The 23,130-nt window shown below is 40.2% G+C and overlaps 1 protein-coding gene across 5 annotated transcripts in view; it reads right to left on the bottom strand.

The window, feature by feature from the left end:
• RBBP5 (RB binding protein 5, histone lysine methyltransferase complex subunit) overlaps window positions 1-23,130 on the bottom strand; it is a 36,484-nt gene that overhangs the window by 10,845 nt on the left and 2,509 nt on the right. For 4 of the 5 annotated variants that reach the window (XM_024236681.3, XM_009238789.3, XM_054533505.1 and 1 more), the window contains 10 exon segments: window positions 18,786-18,811; window positions 17,712-17,884; window positions 7,928-8,068; window positions 6,765-6,927; window positions 4,515-4,624; window positions 3,016-3,135; window positions 2,775-2,928; window positions 2,605-2,676; window positions 1,865-1,982; window positions 227-296 (listed from right to left, as the gene is read on the bottom strand). In XM_024236681.3, the coding sequence (XP_024092449.1) occupies window positions 227-296; window positions 1,865-1,982; window positions 2,605-2,676; window positions 2,775-2,928; window positions 3,016-3,135; window positions 4,515-4,624; window positions 6,765-6,927; window positions 7,928-8,068; window positions 17,712-17,884; window positions 18,786-18,811 (1,147 nt within the window). 5 annotated transcript variants of the gene reach the window in all.

The following is a 23,130-nucleotide window of genomic DNA, read 5'->3' as shown; positions in this document are numbered from 1 at the left end:
ATAAATGAATTATTTTGGTTCCTTAAAATTCTCTATCAGGGAGAAGTGAAAGGAAAATAGGACTAGAGAAGAAAGGCTACATTGGATTTCTTGTACACCAAACGAGTTATCTCTTTTAGCTAATAAGCAGACAGGACTGAAGGGATAGCCAGGGAAACTGCAGAGTACTCCCCCAGAGACCAGGAGCAGCGGTAGCCAAGGTGCCCAGCCTTCCGGGCCAGCTCACCTGCTACAGAAGGCAGCGATAGGGTCCACGCTGGTGACATCCACTTCCTCATCTTCTGCAGCATCAGCCCCTGCAGGACAGAAACACAGGAGATGTTTGAGAAGAAGTGAAAAACTGCTTTTTATTTGCAGCTTCAAGGTTTTCATAAGCTGAAATTCCAGAGAAACAAAGGAGGAAAACCAAACAGTTCACTTCACTTAATCGTTTAACAAATATGTGCTGAATTTCCACCCTATCCTAGGCACTGAAAATAGTGCAATGACCCAGAAAAAGTTGGGAACAGCTCTTCAGTAAAAGGTTCATAGTCTAACTGGGGAGACAGAGAGATAGTTTCAATTTAATACAGTAATGGTATGTGTAACATGCTCAGGATATGGGAAGGAGGAACAATTTATGTGGAAATCGGGGAAGGTTTGACAGAACGTAACCCTATAATCTAGAACATTCTGCTCCCTGGAGGTCCTCCTAAAACACATTAGGCATGCAAGTTATCTAATATCACAAAAGTGAGGACCAGCACTTTGAAACTAAACAGAACCAACCTCATTCCCAATCCTGATTCCTGGTACCATCAAGTATCTCGGGGGTCAATAATCTGTAGCATTAATTACTCACTGACAGTGCCACTGGGCATCCTAAGCATTCGCCCACACAAACCTTACTATGTTATAAAGCCCTGTGTTAGACACCATGGGGATAAAAAGTCACATCTTTATTCTCAAGGAGCTCCTATCTAGAAATTCAGAAGAGATAAAATCACAGTCATAATCATAATGGAAATTAACATCTTAGTGCTTATTATGGCCTAGGCATATACTAAGTGCTTTACATGAATTATTTCACTTACTCCCCACAACCCTAAAAAGCAAGTACTATTATTGTCCCTATTTTACAGATGACGAAATTCAGTTTAAGTAGTATTTTGCCCAACGCAGTCTGACTTCAGAGCCCAGGTTCTTGACCCTTCTCTTACTGACAAAGGAGTGACAGAATACATGGGAAAAGCTGAGCACTCTTAGCATGGTGAGTTCTTTGCTAGGTGGTGCATGTATGTCCTCACTTAGTCATCTGCAATTAATCAGGAAATACACAATGATATGTTAAGAGAGCTGCTTGAGCCCTGGTAACACCCATATAAACCCTTAGTTAACACCTTATAAATTAAGGCTCTCCAAATACTGTGGAGATTGTGTAAGCTTAAAGAAAAAAGAAGGCCAGGCACAGTGGCTCATGTCTGTAATGCCAGCACTTTGGGAGGCCAAGGTGGGTGGAACACCTGAGGTCAGAAGTTCCAGACCAGCCTGGCCAACATGGGGAAACCCCATCTCTACTAAAAATACAAAAAATTCGCCGGGAGTGGTGGCAGGCACCTGTAATCCCAGCTACTCAGGAGGCTGAGGCAGGAGAATCACTTGAACCCAGGAGGCAGAGGTTTGCAATGAGCCAAGATCACACCATTGCATCCAGCCTGGGTGACAAGAGCGAAATTCTGTCTCCAAAAAAAAAAAAAAAAGTGTGGGGTGGAGGGGGGACATTTTAGATGAAGGGCTAAAATAAATTTACAACACAAATGAAGAATATTAAGTAAACCAATCATTTTCCCTTTAGGAAATCCTGTCTGCAATTGAGAAATATTACCTGTCTGCTCAGGCTCACTCTTATCTTCATCTTCAATATCAAACTCTGATTCCCTTTCTTCGTATTCTACATTTTCATCCAATTCTTTGAAGTCTGGTGCAAATGCACTCCAGTTTTCCTATACAACAAAATATACTACTTAACCATATGTGAAAGCAATAATCTGTAATCTACACATTAATGATAAAATGAAAGATCTGAGCATGAAAGGAATTCACAATTCTTAAATTTGGCAGACAAGAAAAAAAATGGGTATCTGTAAGTTTTACTAGCTTAGGTATTTTCTATCTTAAACATTCTAAGTTATTAACTGTAGCTCTTTTGAATCACTGCCTTCTTTGCTCATTTTAGGAATTTAGAGGTAAAATGTTAAATTTTCTTGTAAGTACACCGATTACAAACATAATTTAAAGGTGTTCAAAGTAAAATTAAGATGTAAAACAGAAACTGAGCTGAAAGTAAGAAAAGCAAAAGAAAAATGTTATCTCAAATAAATAATAGAAAAATGCAACAGAAAGTTCACTAGAGTTTCTCCCTGAAAAGAGCCAGAAAACAAACCTGGGACCAAGACCTTCCCACCTAAATAAAGTGCAACTAGATGCACTGAACCTATGTAATTTAGGTTGCAAGAATCATATGCAAAAGAAAATAAAAATGTAATTTTTAGCTTCCTATGTATAAGGTTCTTTGATAAAAAGAAGGGGTATCTAGTTTCATAGCAAGTAAAATAGAATACTTACTACTTGATTCTGTGCCCAGATAGATACCACTCCACTGGAAATGGATGCTATGATGGGTCGAACAGGATGCCACTAAATTTTAGCAAAGGAAAGAAAAACAGGTTGTTAAGAACAGATTTCAGATTTTTTGGATTATGTGACTAACAAAAGCAATGTCCTAATGTACTCACAGCTACATCCAAGAGGAGTTCTCCTCTCGTCCCATGGAGAATCTTCACCAGGTTGCCAATGCTCTTCTCCCAGATGTACAGGGCATGCTGCCGGGCAGAACCTGCCACGATGTATTCCCCATCCCCAGAGAAACAACATTTCTTCCATGGGGTCCTAAAGGACAAGGAAAGTACCAAGGAGAGCTGGAACTCAAGTCCAGGTCATGAATGATCACATATTCTTCTAGGTTGTGATACATACCTATTCACCAAATCCTGCAATTTCTGCATAGGTTCAGGCTCTCCATCTCTTCCACATGTTAAGATTTCTCTGCCATCATAAACTCTGATTATTCGATCTGCTGTGTTAATTAAAAAGCAACTACAGGAAGGATAAAAATATCAACACCAGAGGTCAGAAATCTGTTCCATAGTACTACAAAACGACTAATAAACTAGGGAAGAATTGAGGAAAAATCAAAGTAATAGACTAGAATATTTATATATCTACTTGTCATCTCCCAAATCAAAATACAATTTGAAGTTGGAATATGTTTTATACTTCCTGTGTATCCCTGAACCCAAAATATACAAACTGTCAGTATTAACTAAGTTCCAAGACCTCTCTACTGAAATCAGCTTCCTAAATTCACAAGTTTACAGTGAAATGGATATAAATACTTCATTTCTCTGGCCTGTTTTACACATATTTTTTTAAATGAGGTAATAAACTAAATATGTCATTTTAAAATGTCATTTTTACTGTAATGACATTGAAAATCTTAGAATAACTAAGATATATAGTTATTATATATAATAACTATTATATATAAGTTATATAATAACTGTATAAAATATTAGTTATTTCATCACTTTCTTACAGACTTCACTGACTATAACCTTTTCTTAATTCAAGAGAATTTTGAACATTAATATTTTCTAAGTCAGCTGTCCCCAACGTTTGTGGCACCAGGGACTGGTATTGTGAAAGACAATTTTTCCACGGACCAGGCTGGCGGGAGGGTTATGGTTTCAGGATGAAACTGTTCCACCTTAGATCATCAGGCATTAGATTCTCATAAGGAGTGTACAACCTAGATCCCTCACGTGTGCAGTTCAAAACAGGGTCCATGCTCCTATGAGAATATAATGCTGCTGCTGATCTGACAGGAGGCAGAGCTCAGGTGGTAATGTTCACCTCCAGCTGTGCGGCACGGTTCCTAACAGGCCAATACTGGTCCGTGGCCCGGGGGTTGGGGACCCCTGCTCTAAGTCATGTATGAGTGTTCCTAAACAAAATAGGAGGACTATTACCTCTTACTGACAACCTATTTCCTATTTCTGTTGATATATTCTACGACTTCTAACTAGGTAACCAAACTTACCAGAATAACATCCAAAATTAAAAGGGTAAATAGGCTGTATTCAGTTACAATGTGAATTTGATGACATCAGTTCTGATGATAATAACAGTTAATACATACCCAGTGATTACTATATGCCAGGCATTTTGGTTTTAAGCACTGACCACTTACTTATTTTTCTGTAAGGTAACCGCCTGATAACCTCCAGATAAGGAAGATGTAACTACTGCAGGAAACGTTATGAACTCAAAAACCAGATATTCTAAGTTTCTAAAAACCTTAAGTACATTTTTAAAAAATGTTTAAGTATAATATACATGAAAACTGCAAATCTCCATGTATTTTTGCATTCTATTCACTCTTAAAACTGTCCCTTAAAAGGTAAGATCTCACTCACCTCCCCTTCCGGGCAAACTCAATTGACTTAATGGCCGTGGTATTGCTTGTTCCAGTTGTTACTCTGAAGGAAGCAACAAGATCCTGAGAATCTGTTTTTAGGACCAAAATCTAAAGTTTAAAGGAGGGGGGAAAAAAGTAAGTGCTCCGATAACTAACAATAATTAGATTTGGCTTGTTTCTGATACTGCATAAAGACTGGGTAAAAATGCAAATGTCTCTATTCCCATATATTCAACCTGACTAACTGGTATTGCCATTTCGCCTCCTTAAATAAGACAAGGTCTTAATCTAGTCTTTTTTTTTGGAGACAGAATTTCGTTCTTGTCACCCAGGCTGGATGCAATGGTGTGATCTTGGTTCATTGCAAACCTCTGCCTCCTGGGTTCAAGCGATTCTCCTGCCTCAGCCTCCTGAGTAGCTGGGATTACAGGCCATGCGCCACCACGCCCGGCTAATTCTGTATTTTTAGTAGAGACAGGGTTTCTCCATGTTGGTCAGGCTGGTCTCAAACTCCCAACCTCAGGTGATCTGCCCGCCTCGGCCTCCCAAAGTGCTGGGATTACAGGCATTCACCACCGTGCCTGGCCAATCTATTCTTAAAATATGATGTTTAGCATTATTCACAATAACCAAAATATAGAAGCAACCCAGGTATCCACAGACAAGCCATATAAACAAAAGTGGTATATACATAAAATGGAGTATTATTGAGCCTTGAAAAGGAGGAGGAAGATTCTGACACATGCTACATACATGGATGAAACTTGAGGACATTAACTAAGTGAAATAAGCCAGTCACAAAAGGGCAAATACTATATGATTCCCCTTATATGAGGTACCTGGAGTAGTCAAATTCATAAAGAGAGAAGGTCAAAGGGTGTTTCTAGGGGCTGGCAGAGAACAGGGAATGGGAAGTCATGATTCAACAGGTACAGAATTCCAGTTTTACAAGATGAAAAGATTTCTAAAGATGGATGGTGATCATTGCACAATACAGTGAATGTACATTAATTACCACTGAACTATACAGTTAAATATGGCTGAAATGGTAAAAATTTATGCTGTGTGTATTTTATCACAATTTCTTAAAAATCACCTTTCTAGGCCGGGTGCGGTGGCTCACACCTGTGATCCCAGCACTTTAGGAGGCTGAGGCAAGTGGATCACCTGATGTTGGGAGTTCAAGACCAGCCTGATCAACATGGAGAGACCCCGTCTCTACTAAAAATACAAAATTAGCCAGGCGTGGTGGTGAATGCCTGTAATCCCAGCTACTCGGGAGGCTGAGGCAGGAGAATCGCTTGAACCCGGGAGGCAGAGGTTGTGGTGAACTGAGATCGTGCCATTGCACTCCAGCCTGGGCAACAAGAGCGAAACTCCGTCTCAAAAAAAAAAAAAACAAAAAAATTGCCTTTCTAAGGCCGGGTGCAGTGGCTCACACCTATAATCACGGCACTTTGGGAGGCTGAGATGGGCGGATCACTTGAGGTAAGGAGTAATTCCAGCTACTCAAGAGGCTGAGGCAGGAGATTCACTTGAACCCAGGAGATGGAGGTTGCAGTGAGCCAAGATCATGCACTGCACTCCAGCCTAGGCAACAGAGTGAGACTCCATCTCAAAAAAAAAAAAAGCAAAAATTGCCTTTCTAAAATAGCCATGAAATTATACTAACTCATGTGCCCCAGTCAAAAAATAAAAATAAAAATAAATCAAGATGCCCAGTGGAACTATTCTAAGCATGAAAAGAATCTTTAAAAGGTCACCTAACCTGACTTCTTATTCCACAGAAGAAACACCTTCTACAATGTATTCCAGAGAAAAGGGCCTACACATTCCAAAAGGCAAGGTCAGAAGTTTAACAAGAAGGAAAAAGAAGAATAAGTCTCAGTACTGTAAGTTAAGCTGGCCTGAATTATACAATCTTTTATAAAACCAGATATTAAGACATTTTGATCAGCAGTGTTCCAGTTGATAACATGACACTGAAATTTTATAATTTCCTAATGGCCCTTCATTACTAGCATCCAGTAAAGGTCCTTCCATGCTTTTCTAGGTCAAATAATCTCTATCACCCAAATCCAAAGAACAAAAATTATTATTAAGAGATGGAAGAAAATTAGACTACATTTGCTGCAGAAAGGAGCTGTGTTTAGTCCAAGAATAAAAACAATTTTCAAAAGAAACAAAATAAGTAAACATTAAATGAGCCAGTGTACAAGATGCCTGATTTGCTGGCTTTTAGGCTCACCTTGCCTTTTGCGTTTCCCGTATAAATATATTCCCCTCGCCTATCAAAAGATGCCACAACGTTCAAATCGGAGTCATCGTCCACCGGCAGAACAACATGTTTGGAATCTGAAAGGGTCAACATGACAGGAGCAGATTTCATGGGACACACGAGAACCTTGTTCCTGTTTAAAAATACGAACAGTACATTGGCTGTTGCTTTGGTATCAGCAAGCTGATTCCCTGTCCTTTTCCCTGATCCCTGTCCATACCCTCATCAATTCTCCCGGCCCAAGCAAATTTGAAACAGTGAAAAAGCATAAAATCCACAGGTCTAATAACAGGGAAAATTCTGAGTAAAATTAATCTTGATGAAATAAAACATGATCATTAAAAAAAGTAAGAGGCCAGGTGCAGTGGCTCACGCCTGTAATCCCAGCACTTTGGGGAGGCTGAGGCGGGCAGATCACTTGAGGTCAGGAGTTTGAGACCAGCCTGCCAACATGGTGAAACCCCACCTCTACTAAAAATACAAAAACTTAGCTGGATGTGGTGTCTGCACCTGTAATCCCAGCTACTTGGGAGGCTGAGGCAGGAGAATTGCTTGAAAACAGGAGGAGGGTGCAGTAAGCTGAGACTGCGCCATTGCACTCTAGCCGGGGCGTTGCAGCGAGACTCCATCTCAAAAAAATTAAAATTTAAATTTAAAAAACTGCATTCAGGGCCAGGCGCAGTGGCTTATGCCTGTAATCCCAGCACTTTGGGAGGCTGAGGTGGACAGATCACGAGGTCAGGAGTTCGAGACCAACCTGGCCAACATGGGGATACTCCATCTGTTCTAAAAATACAAAAATTAGCCAGGCATGGTGGCACGCGCCTGCAGTCCCAGCTACTCGAGAGGCTGAGGCAGGAGAATCTTGAACCCAGGAGGCAGACGTTGCGTGAGCCAAGATCACGCCACTGCACTCCAGCCTGGGTGACAGAGCAGGACCCCGTCTCAAAAAAAAGAAAGAAAGAAAGAAATGTATTCAGTAGAGCCAACCTAGACGGAAAGATTATTTTATGTAGAAGGTTTGAAGAGATGTGTATTTGCCTTCTAAAACCATAAACTAAAATTATCGTGAGCCCAGAGCTAATCCATATAGAATTAGACCCCACCCCAGGAGACAAATAGCTTAAACATACTGATCTCGTGGATGATACTGGACTTTTAAGATGGGTGAAGGGAATCGAAACCTCTGGTCACAGTCGCCTGAAAGAACATCCCACTGTGACACTATGTTATCAGTGGAAGCACTCACGAGTTTATGACCATCTCGGCTCCAGCTGAGGAAAAAAAAGGGGTAATTTAGCACATATTCTAAGTATATCATACCGCTCTCATGAATAAACTGTGTAAGTCACACACATTGCTGCAACTGCACAGGTCAACAATGTTTTTGGTTTTGTTCCACGTATACTCAAATCCATAAACTTTTCCAACTAGGCAATAAATAAGAAGGTTTTCATGACATTTTATTATCTAGTAATGGAAGCTCATAATATTTCAAGATAAAACTATCAAGTGACTCAGTGAAATACGAGATTAAAACATTTTAGAAGAGTCTAAAAAATCAGTTGGGCTTTAAGGGTTGATATATTTGAACTTTCTGAAGTTATCTCAGAAGTAGCACCATCATGGTATAAACAAAACAAAAAAAATGATAAGTATCTGTCATTTAAAATAATTTAAAAAGAAACTGAGAAAGAATTAATTCCTCCTGATAAGTACAGATAAACACACTGGACATCATATATAAAACAGACAAAAAATGTTCCAAAAGGTAGACAAAAGACAGGCAAGCCAGAGACTGCAGAATCTTAAGAGTGACACAGTAGTGAAATCCCTGAATTTTCTTTCTGCCTCATGTTCCCTGTTCTGGGTGAAGGAGAAGCCAACAACCTGGTAATGCCAGTGGGCATGCACAAAAAGCCCCAAGAAGAGCTTGCTTTCCCCAGCTAAGGGACCAGAAAAGGACAGCCTGGCAAGACAGAAAACTTTAAGACAATAACCAATCTATGCCAGCCAAACATCACGGAAAAACTGCAAATCCCCCTCTTAGCCAGGTTCAAGCAGATAGCCTAGACTTCACCTTTATCCAGCTATATCAAGGCACCCTCCCCACCTCACTGGGGTGGTGTCAGAGAAGGATCAGTAGGGAATCAGATTTGCATTACCACCAGCAGTAATGAGGTCGCACCACCATGGTGTCAGAGAAGGACACATAGAGAGAAGGAACAAGGAATTCCCATCCTTCCCAGACAGGATGTTATCAGCAGAGACCTAGTGGAGAGCCTAAACTTCCAATCCCACCCGGCAGTAATGAGGCCAAGTAAGAAGAAACCTGGACTTTCACCCGCCTCTGGCAATAACAAGATGGCACACTCCATTTCCCTGTGCAGTATCAGAGGAGGCCTGCTAAACTAAAAGATTTAAATAAGATCTATAGGCCGGGCGCAATGGCTCACACCTGTAATCCCAGCACTTTGGGAGGCCGAGGCAGGCAAATCACTTGAGGCCCAGAGTTTGAGACCAGCCTGGCCGATATGGTGAAACCCCGTTGTCTACTAAAAACACAAAAAATTAGCCGGGCATGGTGGTGTGCGCCTGTAGTCCCAGCTACTGGGGAGGCTGAGGCAGGAGAATCGCTTGAACCTGGGAGGCGGAAGTTGCAGTGAGCCAAGATGGCGCCACTGGGCTCCAGCCTAGGCGACAGAGCGAGACTCTTTGTCTCAAGAAAAAGTAAAAAATAAATAAGATCTATAGTCTCATAATACCCAAAATGCCCAGGTTTCATCTGAAAATCACTTGTCAACTCAAGAACAAAGAAAATCTCAACTCGAATAAGAAAAGACATCAATAGACACTAATACAGAGATGACATAAATGTTAGAATTATCTGACAAGGATTATAATGCAGCCATCATAAAAATGCTTCAACAAACAATTATGAACACGCCTGAAACAGATAGGGAAAAAAGCCCAGAAAATCTTAGCAAAGAAATAGAAGATACAGAGAAGAACCAAATGGGAATTTTAAAACTGAAAAATATAGTAACAGAAATAAACTCAATAGATGAATTCAGCAGCCAATGGAAGAAAAAAAAGGGAAAGAATTAGCAAACTGGAAGATGGAATAAAAATTACCATAGACATATATATAACGTGTCTGTGTGTATATGTGTGTATATGTGTGTGTGTATATATACACACACACACACACACACACACATATATATCTATACACACAGAGCCTCAGAGACCTGTAGAACTATAACAAAAGATCTAATATTCATGTCATCAGAATCCTGGAAGGACAGAATACAGACTGGGATGTTAAGGTTATCTGAAGAAATAATGGCTGAAAATTTCCTAAATCTGGCAAGAGATATAAAACCTACAGATTCAAGAACATCAACTAGGAAGAGCCCAAAGAAATCCACTCTGAGAAATACAAACTTCTGAAAACTAAAGACAATGAAAAAATCTTGAAAGCTGCAAGAGAAAAATGATGCCTTATCTATAGGGGAACAACAATATGAATGGAAAGGGATTTCTCATCAGAAACCATGAAGGCCGGAAGGAAGTGGCACATTTTTCAAGCGCTGAAAGAAAAGAACTGTCATTCCAGGAATAAACGGGTAAACTGAGACATTTGTTGCTAGCAGACATACTCTAAGGAATGGCTACATAATGTTTGGAAAAGATTAAAGGAAGGGTTTAGAACATCAGGAAGGAAGAATGAACAATGAAAAGAGTATAAATATATGGGTAGATAAAATTACTTTTTCTCAGCCAGGTGCGGTGGCTCACGCCTATAATCCCAGTACTTTGGGCCAAGGCAGGCGGATCACCTGAGGTTAACAGTTCAAGACCAGCCTGGCCAACATGCTGAAAACCCATCTCTACTAAAAATACAAAAATTAGCCAGGCGTGGTAGCACATGCCTATAATCCCGGCTACTTGGGAGCCTGAGGCTAAAGAATCGCTTGAAACCAGGAGGCAGAGGTTGCAGTGAGCCGAGATCACGCTATTGCACTCCAGCCTGGGTAACAAGAGCGAAAATGTCTCAAAAAAAAAAAACAAACAAACAAACAAAAAAAGGCGGGCACCGTGGCTCACGCCTGTAATCCCAGCACTTTGGGAGGTCAAGGCGGGCGGATCACGAGGTCAAGAGACCGAGACCATCCTGGTCAACATGGTGAAACCCGGTCTCTACTAAATATACAAAAATTAGCTGGGTGTGGTAGTGCACGCCTATAGTCCCAGCTACTCGGGAGGCTGAGGCTAAAGAATCACTTGAACCCGGGAGGCGGAGGTTGCAGTGAGCAGAGATCGCAGCATTGCACTCCAGCCTGGGTAACAGAGCATGAATTCGTCTCAAAAAAAAAAAAAATTACTTTTTCTCTTCTTGAGTTTTGATGTTTGAAACACATATTTTAACACTTGTCTTATGTGGGTCTCAATGTATGTAGAGCAAATATTTAAGACAATTATATTACATATAAGGAAGGACAAGGGGACAACAGGAAGGTAAGGTCTCTACACTTCACTTGAACTGGTAAAATGTTCACCAATACAACTTATCACCAGTAGACTGTGGTAAGTTATAAATGTATGATGTAAAACCTAGTAACCACTAAAGCTACACAAGGGTATACACTCAAAAACACTACAGATAAAGCAAAATGGAATTCTAAAAACTTGTCCAAGTAGCCCACAGGAAGGCAGGAAACAAAAACAAAAAACAAATGGAACAGGTAAAAAAGTAACCCAAAACCGATACTTTACCCAGGTTTTGAAATCAACAGGAGATGCTATTGAGAAACTCAGCAGGCAATATAATCTCCATGGTTAAGAACATGGCTCAAAAGTCAGACTTCTACTCAAGCCTAGACATTACTACCTCCTAGCTGTGTGATCTTAGCAAGTTACTTAAGCTTTATGGGCTTCAATTTCCTCACCTATAACATAGGAATAAAGACGGTATCTACCTGCAGAAGGCTGTTGAGAGAATTTAATACATACAGAATTCTTAGCTTGGCACATAATAAGTACTCAATGCCGGTACATAATAAGTGCTCAAAAAATTATTTATATCAGAGACAAAATAAATATACTGCCAGACTCAGGACTCCAGGAACAGAGGAAGGCAGGGGTAAGCTAAGGTGATAAATATAGAGGGATTAAGTTAAAGCCTGCGCACAAAAGGACTCTGGTCTCTCTCTTCTACCGGCTCTAGAATACCTATAGTCAGGCAATCAGTGAGTCCTTCTAGAGAATGTCAACTCTAAAGAGGCCTAAAGGTGTTAAAATGCAAAGGTGCACAATAAAAAAAGCCAATAGCTGGATGGATGATGATGATGATGATGATGATGGGAGGGTAAAGGGTAAGTTAAAATTCAAATACACTCTAACAGGAAACCCAATTTCTGAAATTAACAAACCAAGAAAAAGCAATACACATTATATCAGAAATATGAAGCTAAACAGCAGAAGAAATAGCCCCCAAAAATAGAAGTCTACTGGGAATGGCACAAGACTGAGAGTGAGGAGAAAAAAGGAACAGGTTTCGTTGCTATTCTTGTAGGCCTTTTAGCACAATTTGACTATAGAACAAAATGTTAGCTATGATTCCATTTTCCCTCTAAACTCTTCTGTACTAGGGGGTGGGTGGGGTAAAATAAAAAAAATCCTACTGCTACTGCACTATAATTTTTGTTTTCTTTCACAGCAAGCTTGTATTTCTGTCATAATGGAGGGAAATCTAACTAAAAATTAAGTTATAAACAAAAGTAAAAACTAAAAAAAAATTTATTCTTCAATTCCAAACTTGATAAGCTCAAGAATTAGGAATTATCATACTTTCTCACAGCTTCTTTCCCAAAGACAGATGGGTCTTTACCGATTCCAATGTGCTAAAGTCTACCTATGGCCCCCCATCCAGTGCTTAAATTTCTTCTGCAGCATCCTAACAAGGTGGGCAGCAAGCTCAGGCAGGAACAGCTCTCAGATAGCTCTCTCCTGGGCAGTCAATCCCATCCACAGCACCTCTGCTTGGGAGCTCCTCTCTACTTGGGGTTAACTTTTGTTTCCCTATAGCTAACTTCTGTTCTCTACCTACTAGTTCTGTTTTGTTTTTTGGGTTTTTTTTTTCCAAGGCAGGGTCTCGCTCTGTCGCCTAGGCAGATCCCAGCTCACTGCAACCTCCACATGCCGGGTTCAAGCGATTCTCCTGCCTCAGCCTCCCGAGTAGCTGGGATTACAGGCGCATGTCACCACACCAGGCTAATTTTTCTATTTTTAGTAGAGACGGAGCTTCACCATGTTGTCCCGGCTGGTCTCAAACTCCTGACCTCAAGTGATCGGTGAGCCTCGGCCTCTGAAAGTGCTGGGATTACAGGCATGAGCCACCGCGCCCAGCCAGTACCTACCAGTTCTGCTTCTACATCCTGGGCCATTTTTTCTCTCTTTCATACATCAACTTTACTAATAGTTGAAGTCAGCTATCATGCCTACCCAAAACTTCTCTTGGTAAAATTTGTTCCCTAATATGCTCAAATAAGGAACAGTTAAATCTATGATGCATGTATACTGTGCAATACTCTACAGACACAACTATTTAAAATAACGAGACACAGAGAAATATCCACTATATGCTAAGTGGAAAAGCAAGCTACAGAACAAAATATATTTATTTTTGTTTAAAAACATATTATGTGGATATATATATATTAATTATTTCCCACATAAAAAGATATAGATATCTTATAGATAGGATATATTCCACACTCTTTAACAGTGATTACCCTAAGAAGTAGACAAAGGGCTTTCATTTTTTACTTTGCATATTTATATATTCTTCTAATTTTTAAAAATATTTTTAAACGGCCAGGCGCGGTGGCTCATGACTGTAATCTTGGCACTTTGGGAAGCCAAGGCGGGCAGATCACCTGAGGTTGGGAGGTCAAGAGCGGCCTGGCCAGCATGGTGAAACCCCACCTCTACTAAAAATACAAAACTTAGCCGGGCGTGGTGGCCTGCTTCTGTAATCCCAGCTACTCAGGAGGCTGAGGCAGGAGAATCACTTGAATCTGGGAGGTGGAGGTTGCAGTGAGCCGAGATCGTGCCACTGCACTCCAGCCTGGGTGACAGAGCAAGACTCTACGTCTCAAAAAAATAAAAAAATTAAAAACTTTTAAATAATCAAGTACAGGTTTTGTGATTTTAAAATGTTAAAAATGTTGGAGGGAGGGGTTGAAAAATCTCTTACTTTATATCCTTTGACTAATAACACACTTCTGGAAGTCTACTGTAATGAGAACTCATACACCAAATGCCCTTTAGGTATCTCAGATGCTTGTTGGGACATCTCTCATTCATCCGACAAGTATCTGAATGGCTACTGTATATCAGGTACAACGCTAGAAGCTGAGAACATAGCAGTGAAATGGCACACAAGGTTCGTATTCAAACAGCACTTAAGATCTTACAGGGAAGATACTCTAACACAAATATTTGCAATAAACTAACATGAAAATAATAGGAGACATGCAACCATAATCTCAAACTTACCACTTCCCCCTCAAATCTTCCATTAATGAGTATCTTCAACCAAGCCAGAAACCTAAGAATCATCTTAACTTCTCCATTTCACTCACAACCCAATCAAATTAATGACTAAGTCCTCTTATTTCTACCATTTCTCACATCTGTCTAACTTGGCTCCTTTCTTACTGCAACACTCATCATCTCCAGCCTAGACCACAGCAGTTATCCTATGTTCACTCACTGTTGCCCCTTCAATCTCTTTTCTACTTGTTGGTTTGAAGATCTTTCTAAAATAAAAGCTCATCATGTGATTTTCCTGCCAGAATCTTTAATGACTTCACAGTACATACAAGCTAAGAATCAAATTCATGAGTATGGCAGACGAGGTTCTCCATGAGGACTTTGGTTTACCTTGGCTCTTGTCATACCGTATGGCCCATACCACAATCCAGCTATCCTGATATCTGTAGTTCCCCATTGTACCATACTTGTTTCAAGCTGATATGCCTTGGCCTGTGCAGTGCCCTCTGCTTGGAATATATCTGGCAAACATCTACTTATCTTACAAATTTAAAGTTATAAATTATCTGGCTGGGCGTGGCGGCTCACATCTGCAATCCTAGCACTTTGGGAGGCCGAGGCGAGCAGATCACCTGAGGTCAGTAGTTCAAGACCAGCCTGGCCAACATGGCGAAACCCTGTCTCTACTAAAAATACAAAAATCAGCCGGGCATGGTGGTATGCACCTGTAATTACAGCTACTCAGGAGGCTGAGGCAGGAGAATTGCCTGAACCCGGGAGGTGGAGGTTGCAGTGAGCCAAGATCGCACTACTGCATTCCAGCCTGGGCAACAGAGCAAGACTCTGTCTCAAAAAAATAAAATAAAATAAAGTTATAAATTATCTCATCTATGACGGCTTTTCTGACCATTATTCCCCTCCACTACAATTGATAACTTCCTTCTTTGTGCTTTCATCTCCACTAAATCTTAAATATAGTTCTTGTATAGGACATATAAAGGTTTAGTATATGTACCTATATGCAAATCCACCTCCCACTAATCATCTAGAATTTCTCATCTGTTTTTGTGTCCCCAGAGCCTAACATAGCACCTGGTACATAACTCATGGTCAACACCTGCTGAATGAATGAATGAATGAATATATAAGAAAAACTATGGCACAAAGACATTCACTAAACACTATGTAATCGAGGCAAAAAAAACAGAAAATGGTTAAGTAAATTATGGTTTATCAGACAATATATGGTCATTTAAAAAGTTGTTAAAGGCTACTCAAGCAGAAAAATGTCAAGACAGTATTAGGAGGGAAAAGCAAAATACAGAATATAGCACAATTACAAACTATGCTTAAAAAAATCATATCTAGAAACTGAGCAGACATGGTGGCTCACATCTGTAATCCCAGCACTTTGGGAGGCTGAGGCGGGAGGATCGATTGAAGCCAGGAGTTCAAGACAAGCCTGAGCAACACAGCAAGACCCTGTCTCTATAAAAAAATTTTTAAAATTAGCCAGGCATGGTGGCGCACATCTGTAGACCTAGCTACGCAGGAGGATCACTTGAGCCTGGGATTTCAAGGTTGCAGTGAACTGTGATCATGCCTGTGACTAGCCACTGCACTCCAGCCTGGGCCACAGAGCAAGACCCTGTCTCAACAACAACAACAACAAAAATCTATACATACAAAGTAGTAGTATCTAGTTAGGAGGACTACAGAAAATACTAGTTATTTCTATTTTGTTTTATTTTCCATGATTTTCTAGAATAAGTATATATTACTATATAATAAAAACACACATTTTTAATAGGTAAGAGTTCTTTTTTTTTTTTTTTTAAGAGACAAGGTTTATTGTAACGCAGGCACTGGAGTGCAGTGGCACAATCATGGCTCATTACAGCCTAGAACTCCTGGGCTCAAGTGATTCTCCCACTTCAGCCTCCTAAGTAGCCAGGACTACAGATGTGCACCATACACCCAGCTAATGTTTTCACTTTTTGTAGAGATGAGGTCTCACTATGTTGGTCTCCTGGGCTCAAGGAATCCTCTCATCTCAGCCTCCCAAAGCACTGGGATTATAGGCATGAGCCAACGCATCTCCCCAGGAGTTCTAAAATTATATTGTGATGATGGTTGCACAACTCTGAATATATAAAAACCTGTGGCTTGTACACTCTAGATTTTATATTATGTGAAACACATACACACACACACACACACACACCCCCCTCTTAAAGCTGTTAAAAATATGTGTTTTTTTTTAAATTTTTTTGAAACAGAGTCTCGCTCTATCGCCCAAGCTAGAGTGCAGTGGCACAATCTCAGCTCACTGCAATCTCTGCCTCCCAGGTTCAAGAGATTCTCCTGCCTTAGCCTCCCAAGTAGCTGGGATTACAGGCACCCGCCACTGTGCCTGGCTAATTTTTGTATTTTTAGTAGAGACGGGGTTTCACCATGTTGGCCAGGCCAGTCTCAAACTCCTGACCTTAAGTGATCTACCCGCCTCAGCCTCCCAAAGTGCTGGGATTACAGGCGTGAACCACCGCGCCCCGCCCTATTTAAATCTTTATTGCAAGAACACAACAAAAAAGAAACAGAAAGGCAGTGGAAGGAACATAAGAGATCATCCAGGCCAGGGCTTCCTGGATTATTGGATATGAAAGAAAAGTTTTGGCCCAGGCCACCAGTACTTTACTAGCCAAACTTTACTGTGATTCAGGCCTCCTCCCAATCCAGTGCTTTATAATACCATTTAGACAAAAGGAGATAGACTTAACCTTGATCTGATTAGGTCCTTTGGTTGGCCCCAAGTTCATTTAAAAAAAATGCTGCCCAAAATAAAATTTTCTGAAGCAAATAGTTTCAGAGAGTAAGAGTGAAATCAATGGGAATTTATGTTACAGCAGATTTCAACTATTTTTACATTTGCTATAAAGCCTTAATAACTATATTTCATTGAAGGAATAGTCATACTTGTGATCACTAAAATTACTGGAATTCAGTAACCTGGACAAAATTGGACTTGATGACTTCCAAGCTTCTGTCCTAACCGAGAATTTTTATTCTAAATGAAAAGTCAATATCACAATTATACTACAATTACAATCTGAAAATATTTCATTTCAGTATTGAGAGATTCTCAGCGCCTGATACAGATCCATAATACAATGAATTTCTCCCAAGAAAGGTGCTTCAAAGACAGCATGGACTCAGGATCTACATAAACCACGATAAACTGTATTACTAATGGCTGAATATTTAAAAATCTAAGTATTAAAATATCTACAATGAGATCTGCAAATATATAGTCATCATTCATTCTCCTCATATTTAAATATTAATTTAAAAATGTCTTACCATAAAGAACACACTGGATGGATGTGTGCACTAATTATTTTAGCAATGCCTCTTGTCAAGAAATCCCAGATGACAATTCGGCCATCATTACAGCCAACTGCAAGCAGTGTGCCCCACCTGTTAAAGGTGCAAGTCAAAGCCATGCTGATACAATCCAAAGTTCCATCAGCTTCCTAAAAATTGAAACAAATACAAGAATAGAGACAACAATAGCCAGGCATCCAAATTATTTCCTAAAGGTTCTTTATCACCTGTGATACTTTTATTGAATACAAATTACACTGTATACCAAAATAATCTCTCTGTGTCTTCTTATATCTATTAAAATAGCCAAAATGAAGAAACATTTATTAAAGCTAACCATGGATTCTGGAAACAGATGTGATCAATCCCTTACATCACTACTATAACTTTGTATAAACTTTCTGGAGGGCAAATGGGCAAAATATAACAGAAGTATTTAAAAAGTCGTATCTATTGATGCAGTCATCGTAATTCCGGGAATTTATTCCAAGAATTTAAAACTAAAAGAATTTAAAGAAAAAGAATTTAAAAGAATTTTTTTAAATAATTAAAAAAAAAAAAAAACCCTGGAATAGCCTACGATGCATAACATTAGAGAAGTCAAATTATTTCATATCAATACCAAGCTATTTAAAATAACCACAATGTCTATCCTCAAACATTCAAGTGTTACAAAATAGTTTTACACTTAAAAAAGTAAAGCACATCTATAGCATACATTTTGCTTTACTACGTAAAAACATTGATCAAAACAAGAAAAACACAAACCTATGATGGTGGTGTTTGTGAAAAATCCTTCAATGAAAGTTTTTCTTTTATTTAAAGGAAAATGAACTGTAAGATTACAACATCATGGTAAGATTTCTAGCCCACATTGCCTATTTCCTCCCTGATCAAAATTATACACTAGTTCCTTATTATAGCAAAAGATATATTATCACACTTAATGCTTCCCTGTCAAAACACAAGGATCAAAAAGTATTTTCTGTTCTAACATAAACACCCAAAAGTTAGTATGTTCCTAAAATCACCACAATACTATACTCTTACCTCTGGATAGTTCTGCCCAAAGGACTCTGCAACAAAGCAAAGAAAGAGTTGATGGCACATGTACCACATAGCAAGGATCATACAACTCACGAACAGTGTATAGCAGGGGCTGACAAAATGAAAGGGGGATATGATGCCCTTTCAGGCATTCCATGAGGCCACACAGATTTTCAAGATCCTGCTAAGATGACTTGTTTACTCTCATTATCTCAGAAGTATACAGATGAGTTTTCCTGAGACTATATGACCTGGGATATTGAAATAGAGTGAAGGCAGAAGCAGATGTGAGAAGTCCCCCAACTTCTATTCAGGCAAACATTGAAGAGATTTGTAAAAATGTCACAACAGTGGCATTTTCCTCACTAAATACTTAGTTCTTGAAAACAAAATAACTACTCACATAAACATGTAATGGATTTATTATGGTTATTTCTATATAATATGCTTTAAAAATATTATCTCAGTTTTAACTTCTAAATTGGTAAACACTGGTAGGTAGATATCACCTACATAAACAAAAACTCTCTGGGGGTCCTCTACTTCTTAAAAGTATAATAGGATCCTGATATTAAAAAGTTTGAGAACTGCTGACATATCCAAGTTGGCAACAGTCTTTCTCCATCACACCTTTTGGGCATTTCACAATTTATTTCCAAATTTACTAACGTAAGAGCAAGGAGCCGGGCTCGGTGGCTCACGCCTGTAATCTCAGAACTTTGGGAGGCCAAGTTGTGGCAGATCACAAGGGAGTTCGAGACCAGCCTAGCCAACATCGTGAAACCCCGTGTCTACTAAAAATACAAAAATTAGCCAGGTGTGGTGGTGTGCACCTGTAATCCCAGCTACTCAGGAGGCTGAGGCAGGAGAATCACTTGAAGCTGGGAGGCGGAGGTTGCAGTGAGCTGAGATCATGCCACTGCACTCCAACCTGGGCAACAGAACAAGACTCTGTCTCAAAAAAAAAAAGTGCAAGGAAAGGCAAGAGTCAATTCATATCAGTCAAATTATCACAATTACTCTCTGAAACCTTGAAACCTTTATTAAAAGCAGCAATCACACCCCTTCCTGACTAATAACAGCATTTAGGTTGCAACAGCAAATAGCAGTTGATTAAACATGAAATTCTCTTTATTTCTTTGTTTTAGTTTTTTTGGGGTTTTTTTTTTTGTTTTTTTGAGATGGAGTCTCGCTGTGTCTCCCAGGCTGGAGTGCAGTGGTGCAATCTTGGCTCACCGCAACATCTGCTTCCCAAGTTCAAGCGCTTCTCCTGCCCCAGCATCCTGAGCAGCAGCTGAGATTACAGGCATGTGGCACCATGCCCAGCTAATTTTGTATTTTTAGTAGAGACAGTGTTTTACCATGTTGGCCAGGCTGGTCTCAAACTTCTGACCTCAAGGGATCCACCTGCCTCAGCTTCCCAAAGTGCTGAGATTACAGGCATGAGCCACCACGCCCGGCCTAGTCCTTACAAATTTATGTGTAAAGAGCCTGTGTGGTGGCTCACGCCTGTAATCCCAGCACTTTGGGAGGCCGAGATGGGTGGATCACCTGAGGTCGGGAGTTCAAAACCAATCTGACCAACATGGAGAAACCCTGTCTCTACTAAAAATACAAAATTAGCCAGGCGTGGTGGTGCATGCCTGTAATCCCAGCTACTCCGGAGGCTGAGGCAGGGGAATCTCTTGAACCTGGGAGGCAGAGGTTGCAGTGAGCCGAGATCGCACCATTGCACTCCAGCCTGGGCAACAAGAGGGAAACTCTGTCTCAAAAGAAGAATAATAAAAATAAAAATAAAAATAAACAAATTTATGTGTAAATGTGTTTATATGAGCAAGGAAAAAGGTATAAAAGGATAAACCCCACTTAAAATTTGGGATGGGGAGACTTTTTTTCTGTATGTGTACATATATATATATCCATATATATATTTATTTGTTTTGAGACAGAGTTTGCTCTTGTCTCCCAAGCTGGAGTGCAATGATGTCGGCTCCCTCCAACCTCTGCCTCGCAGGTTCAAGTGATTCTCCCGCCTCAGCCTCCTGAGTAGCTGGGATTACAGGCACGCGCTGCCATGCCCGACTAATTTTTGTATTTTTAGTAGAGATGGGGTTTCACCATGTTGACCAGGCTGGTCTTGAACTCCTGACCTCAGGTGATCCACCCACTCTGGCCTCCCAAAGTGCTGGGATTACAGGCGTGAGCCACCACACTCCACCTCAACTGCTTGTAAGTGCTTTTAGCTGGATTCCCATAGCTCATTCATTTATTGTGGTTCCATATTATACACAGTTACTTGTTTGTCTCTCCTCTTACATCTATTTACAAGGGCAAAAGTGGTATCTTATTTCAATGTTTTTCAAACAGTAGGACACAATCCACCATAAATGGATACATTAATTTAGTGAGTTGGAACAAATGTTTCAATAGATTAGAAAATATCGGCCAGGTGTAGTGGCTCACGCCTGTAATCTCAGCACTCTGGGAGGCCGAGGTGGGCAGATCACGAGGTCAGGAGTTTGAGACCAGCTGAGCCAACACGGTGAAACCCTGTCTCTACTAAAAATACAAAAAAAATTAGTTGGGCATGGTGGCATACGCCTGTAATCCCAGCTACTCGGGAGGCTGAGGCAGGAGAATTGCTTAAACCCAGAAGGCGGAGGTTGCAGTGAGCCAAGATCGCCAAGATCGTGCCAATGCACTCCAGCCTGGGCGACAGAAGCAAGACTCTGTCTAAAGAAAAAAAAAAAAAGAAAAGAAAGTATCAGAGGACACTGAACATAACAAGGATTAAATATAATTCTGAGAAACTTAGTTACACGTGTATGTATATGTAGTGAACTGTGATAGAATATATATTTCTTACTGTGATTTGTGGTAAAAATAAGTTTGACAAATAATCTTATTTAATTGTATCTCCAGTGCACACTGGTAAATACACAGCAGGGGCTCAAAAAGTGGTTGCAGAAGTAAAACTAGTGTCTACCTATGAGCCACTAGAGTAACCACATCAAAAATACATTGTCATTCATTTCCTTCATCTGATGTCCTTCAGTATGCTTCCACAATCACATTACTTCTGTTCCTTTCCCTTTATTTGTAATCATTAACTTTCTCACTTTAAAATGCAGAGCCATTTTCAGAGACTGTTATCTTTCGGACCCAGGCTTCTTTAATTTGTCTAACCTTCCAGTGCTAAATATTCCCTCCTGGCTGGGCACAGTGGCACACACCTGTAATCCCAGCACTTTCAGAGGCCAAGGTGGGCAGATCACTTGAGGTCAGGAGTTCGTGACCAGCTTGGCCAACATGGTGAAACCCAGTCTGTACTAAAAATACAAAAAATATAGCCAGGTGTGGTGTTGGGTGCCTGTAATCCCAGCTACTCGGGAGGGCTGAAGTAGGAGAATCGGTTGAACCTGGGAAGCGCAAGTTGCTGTCAGCCGAGATTGTGCCACTGCACTCCAGCCTGGGCAACAGAGCAAGACTCCGTCTCAAAAGATAAATAAAAATAAATATTCCTTCCTAAGTTTTATCCTAATGAATCTTCTGTATCATTCAAGAAAAGCCTTTTGCAAGATCCTGCTAGTCTTTCAAAGTACTAGCGTTATCACCTTTCTTCCATCCTTAAGTTTTTAAAAATAAGGGTCAACCTTTTGCCCTTGTCTCCCACACCATTCTAAAATCATTGTAATCTGGCTTCTGTTCCAGCTGCTGAGGGGTCCCAAGCTGCCAAAGGACTAAACAGAGCAACCCATTCTCAGCCCTCAGACTCAACTGCTCTGACTGGCTTCTATGAAGACACCACACCAATCTGTACTCTCTTCTTCCTCTACACAGATTAACACATGGAAGACACTTGAAAATCTGCCTAGCTCAGAAGAAAGTACTTTATAACTGTTAGCTAACTTATTATCTCCACTTATTCCTCCTAACCTCTAACTACAGATTGTGTGCTTGGCAATTTTCTTTTCTCCCCCTCCCACTTTTTCCCTAGATCATGTCCTCTATTCACAAGGTTTCAATGAGCCCATCTGTAAGAATACAAATCTCTCCCATAAATCCAAACCTGTCTCCTGACCCCTAGGCCTCATTCAACATCTCCAAAGCTGTCTTTTTCCAATGTCCTTACACTTTATCAATAGCATCATTATTTGCTCTCATCATTTTTCATGTCACTCTCTTACTCATCAGCACTATATGCAATCTATTCTCAAATTTGTCATCCCTACCTCCTCAATGTCTTTTCTATTTCCTAGCTCAGGCCTTCCTTATCACTCATATAATCTACCCCTCCAAACTGGTTTTACACTCCTCCAAAACTCAACTCCACATCGCTGTCAGACAA

This window comes from Pongo abelii, chromosome 1 (assembly GCF_028885655.2).
Source record: "Pongo abelii isolate AG06213 chromosome 1, NHGRI_mPonAbe1-v2.0_pri, whole genome shotgun sequence".
Classification (NCBI taxonomy): domain Eukaryota; kingdom Metazoa; phylum Chordata; class Mammalia; order Primates; family Hominidae; genus Pongo; species Pongo abelii.
The sequence above is the reverse complement of the archived record's forward strand: the minus strand, read 5'-3'. Positions and strand labels throughout refer to the sequence as shown.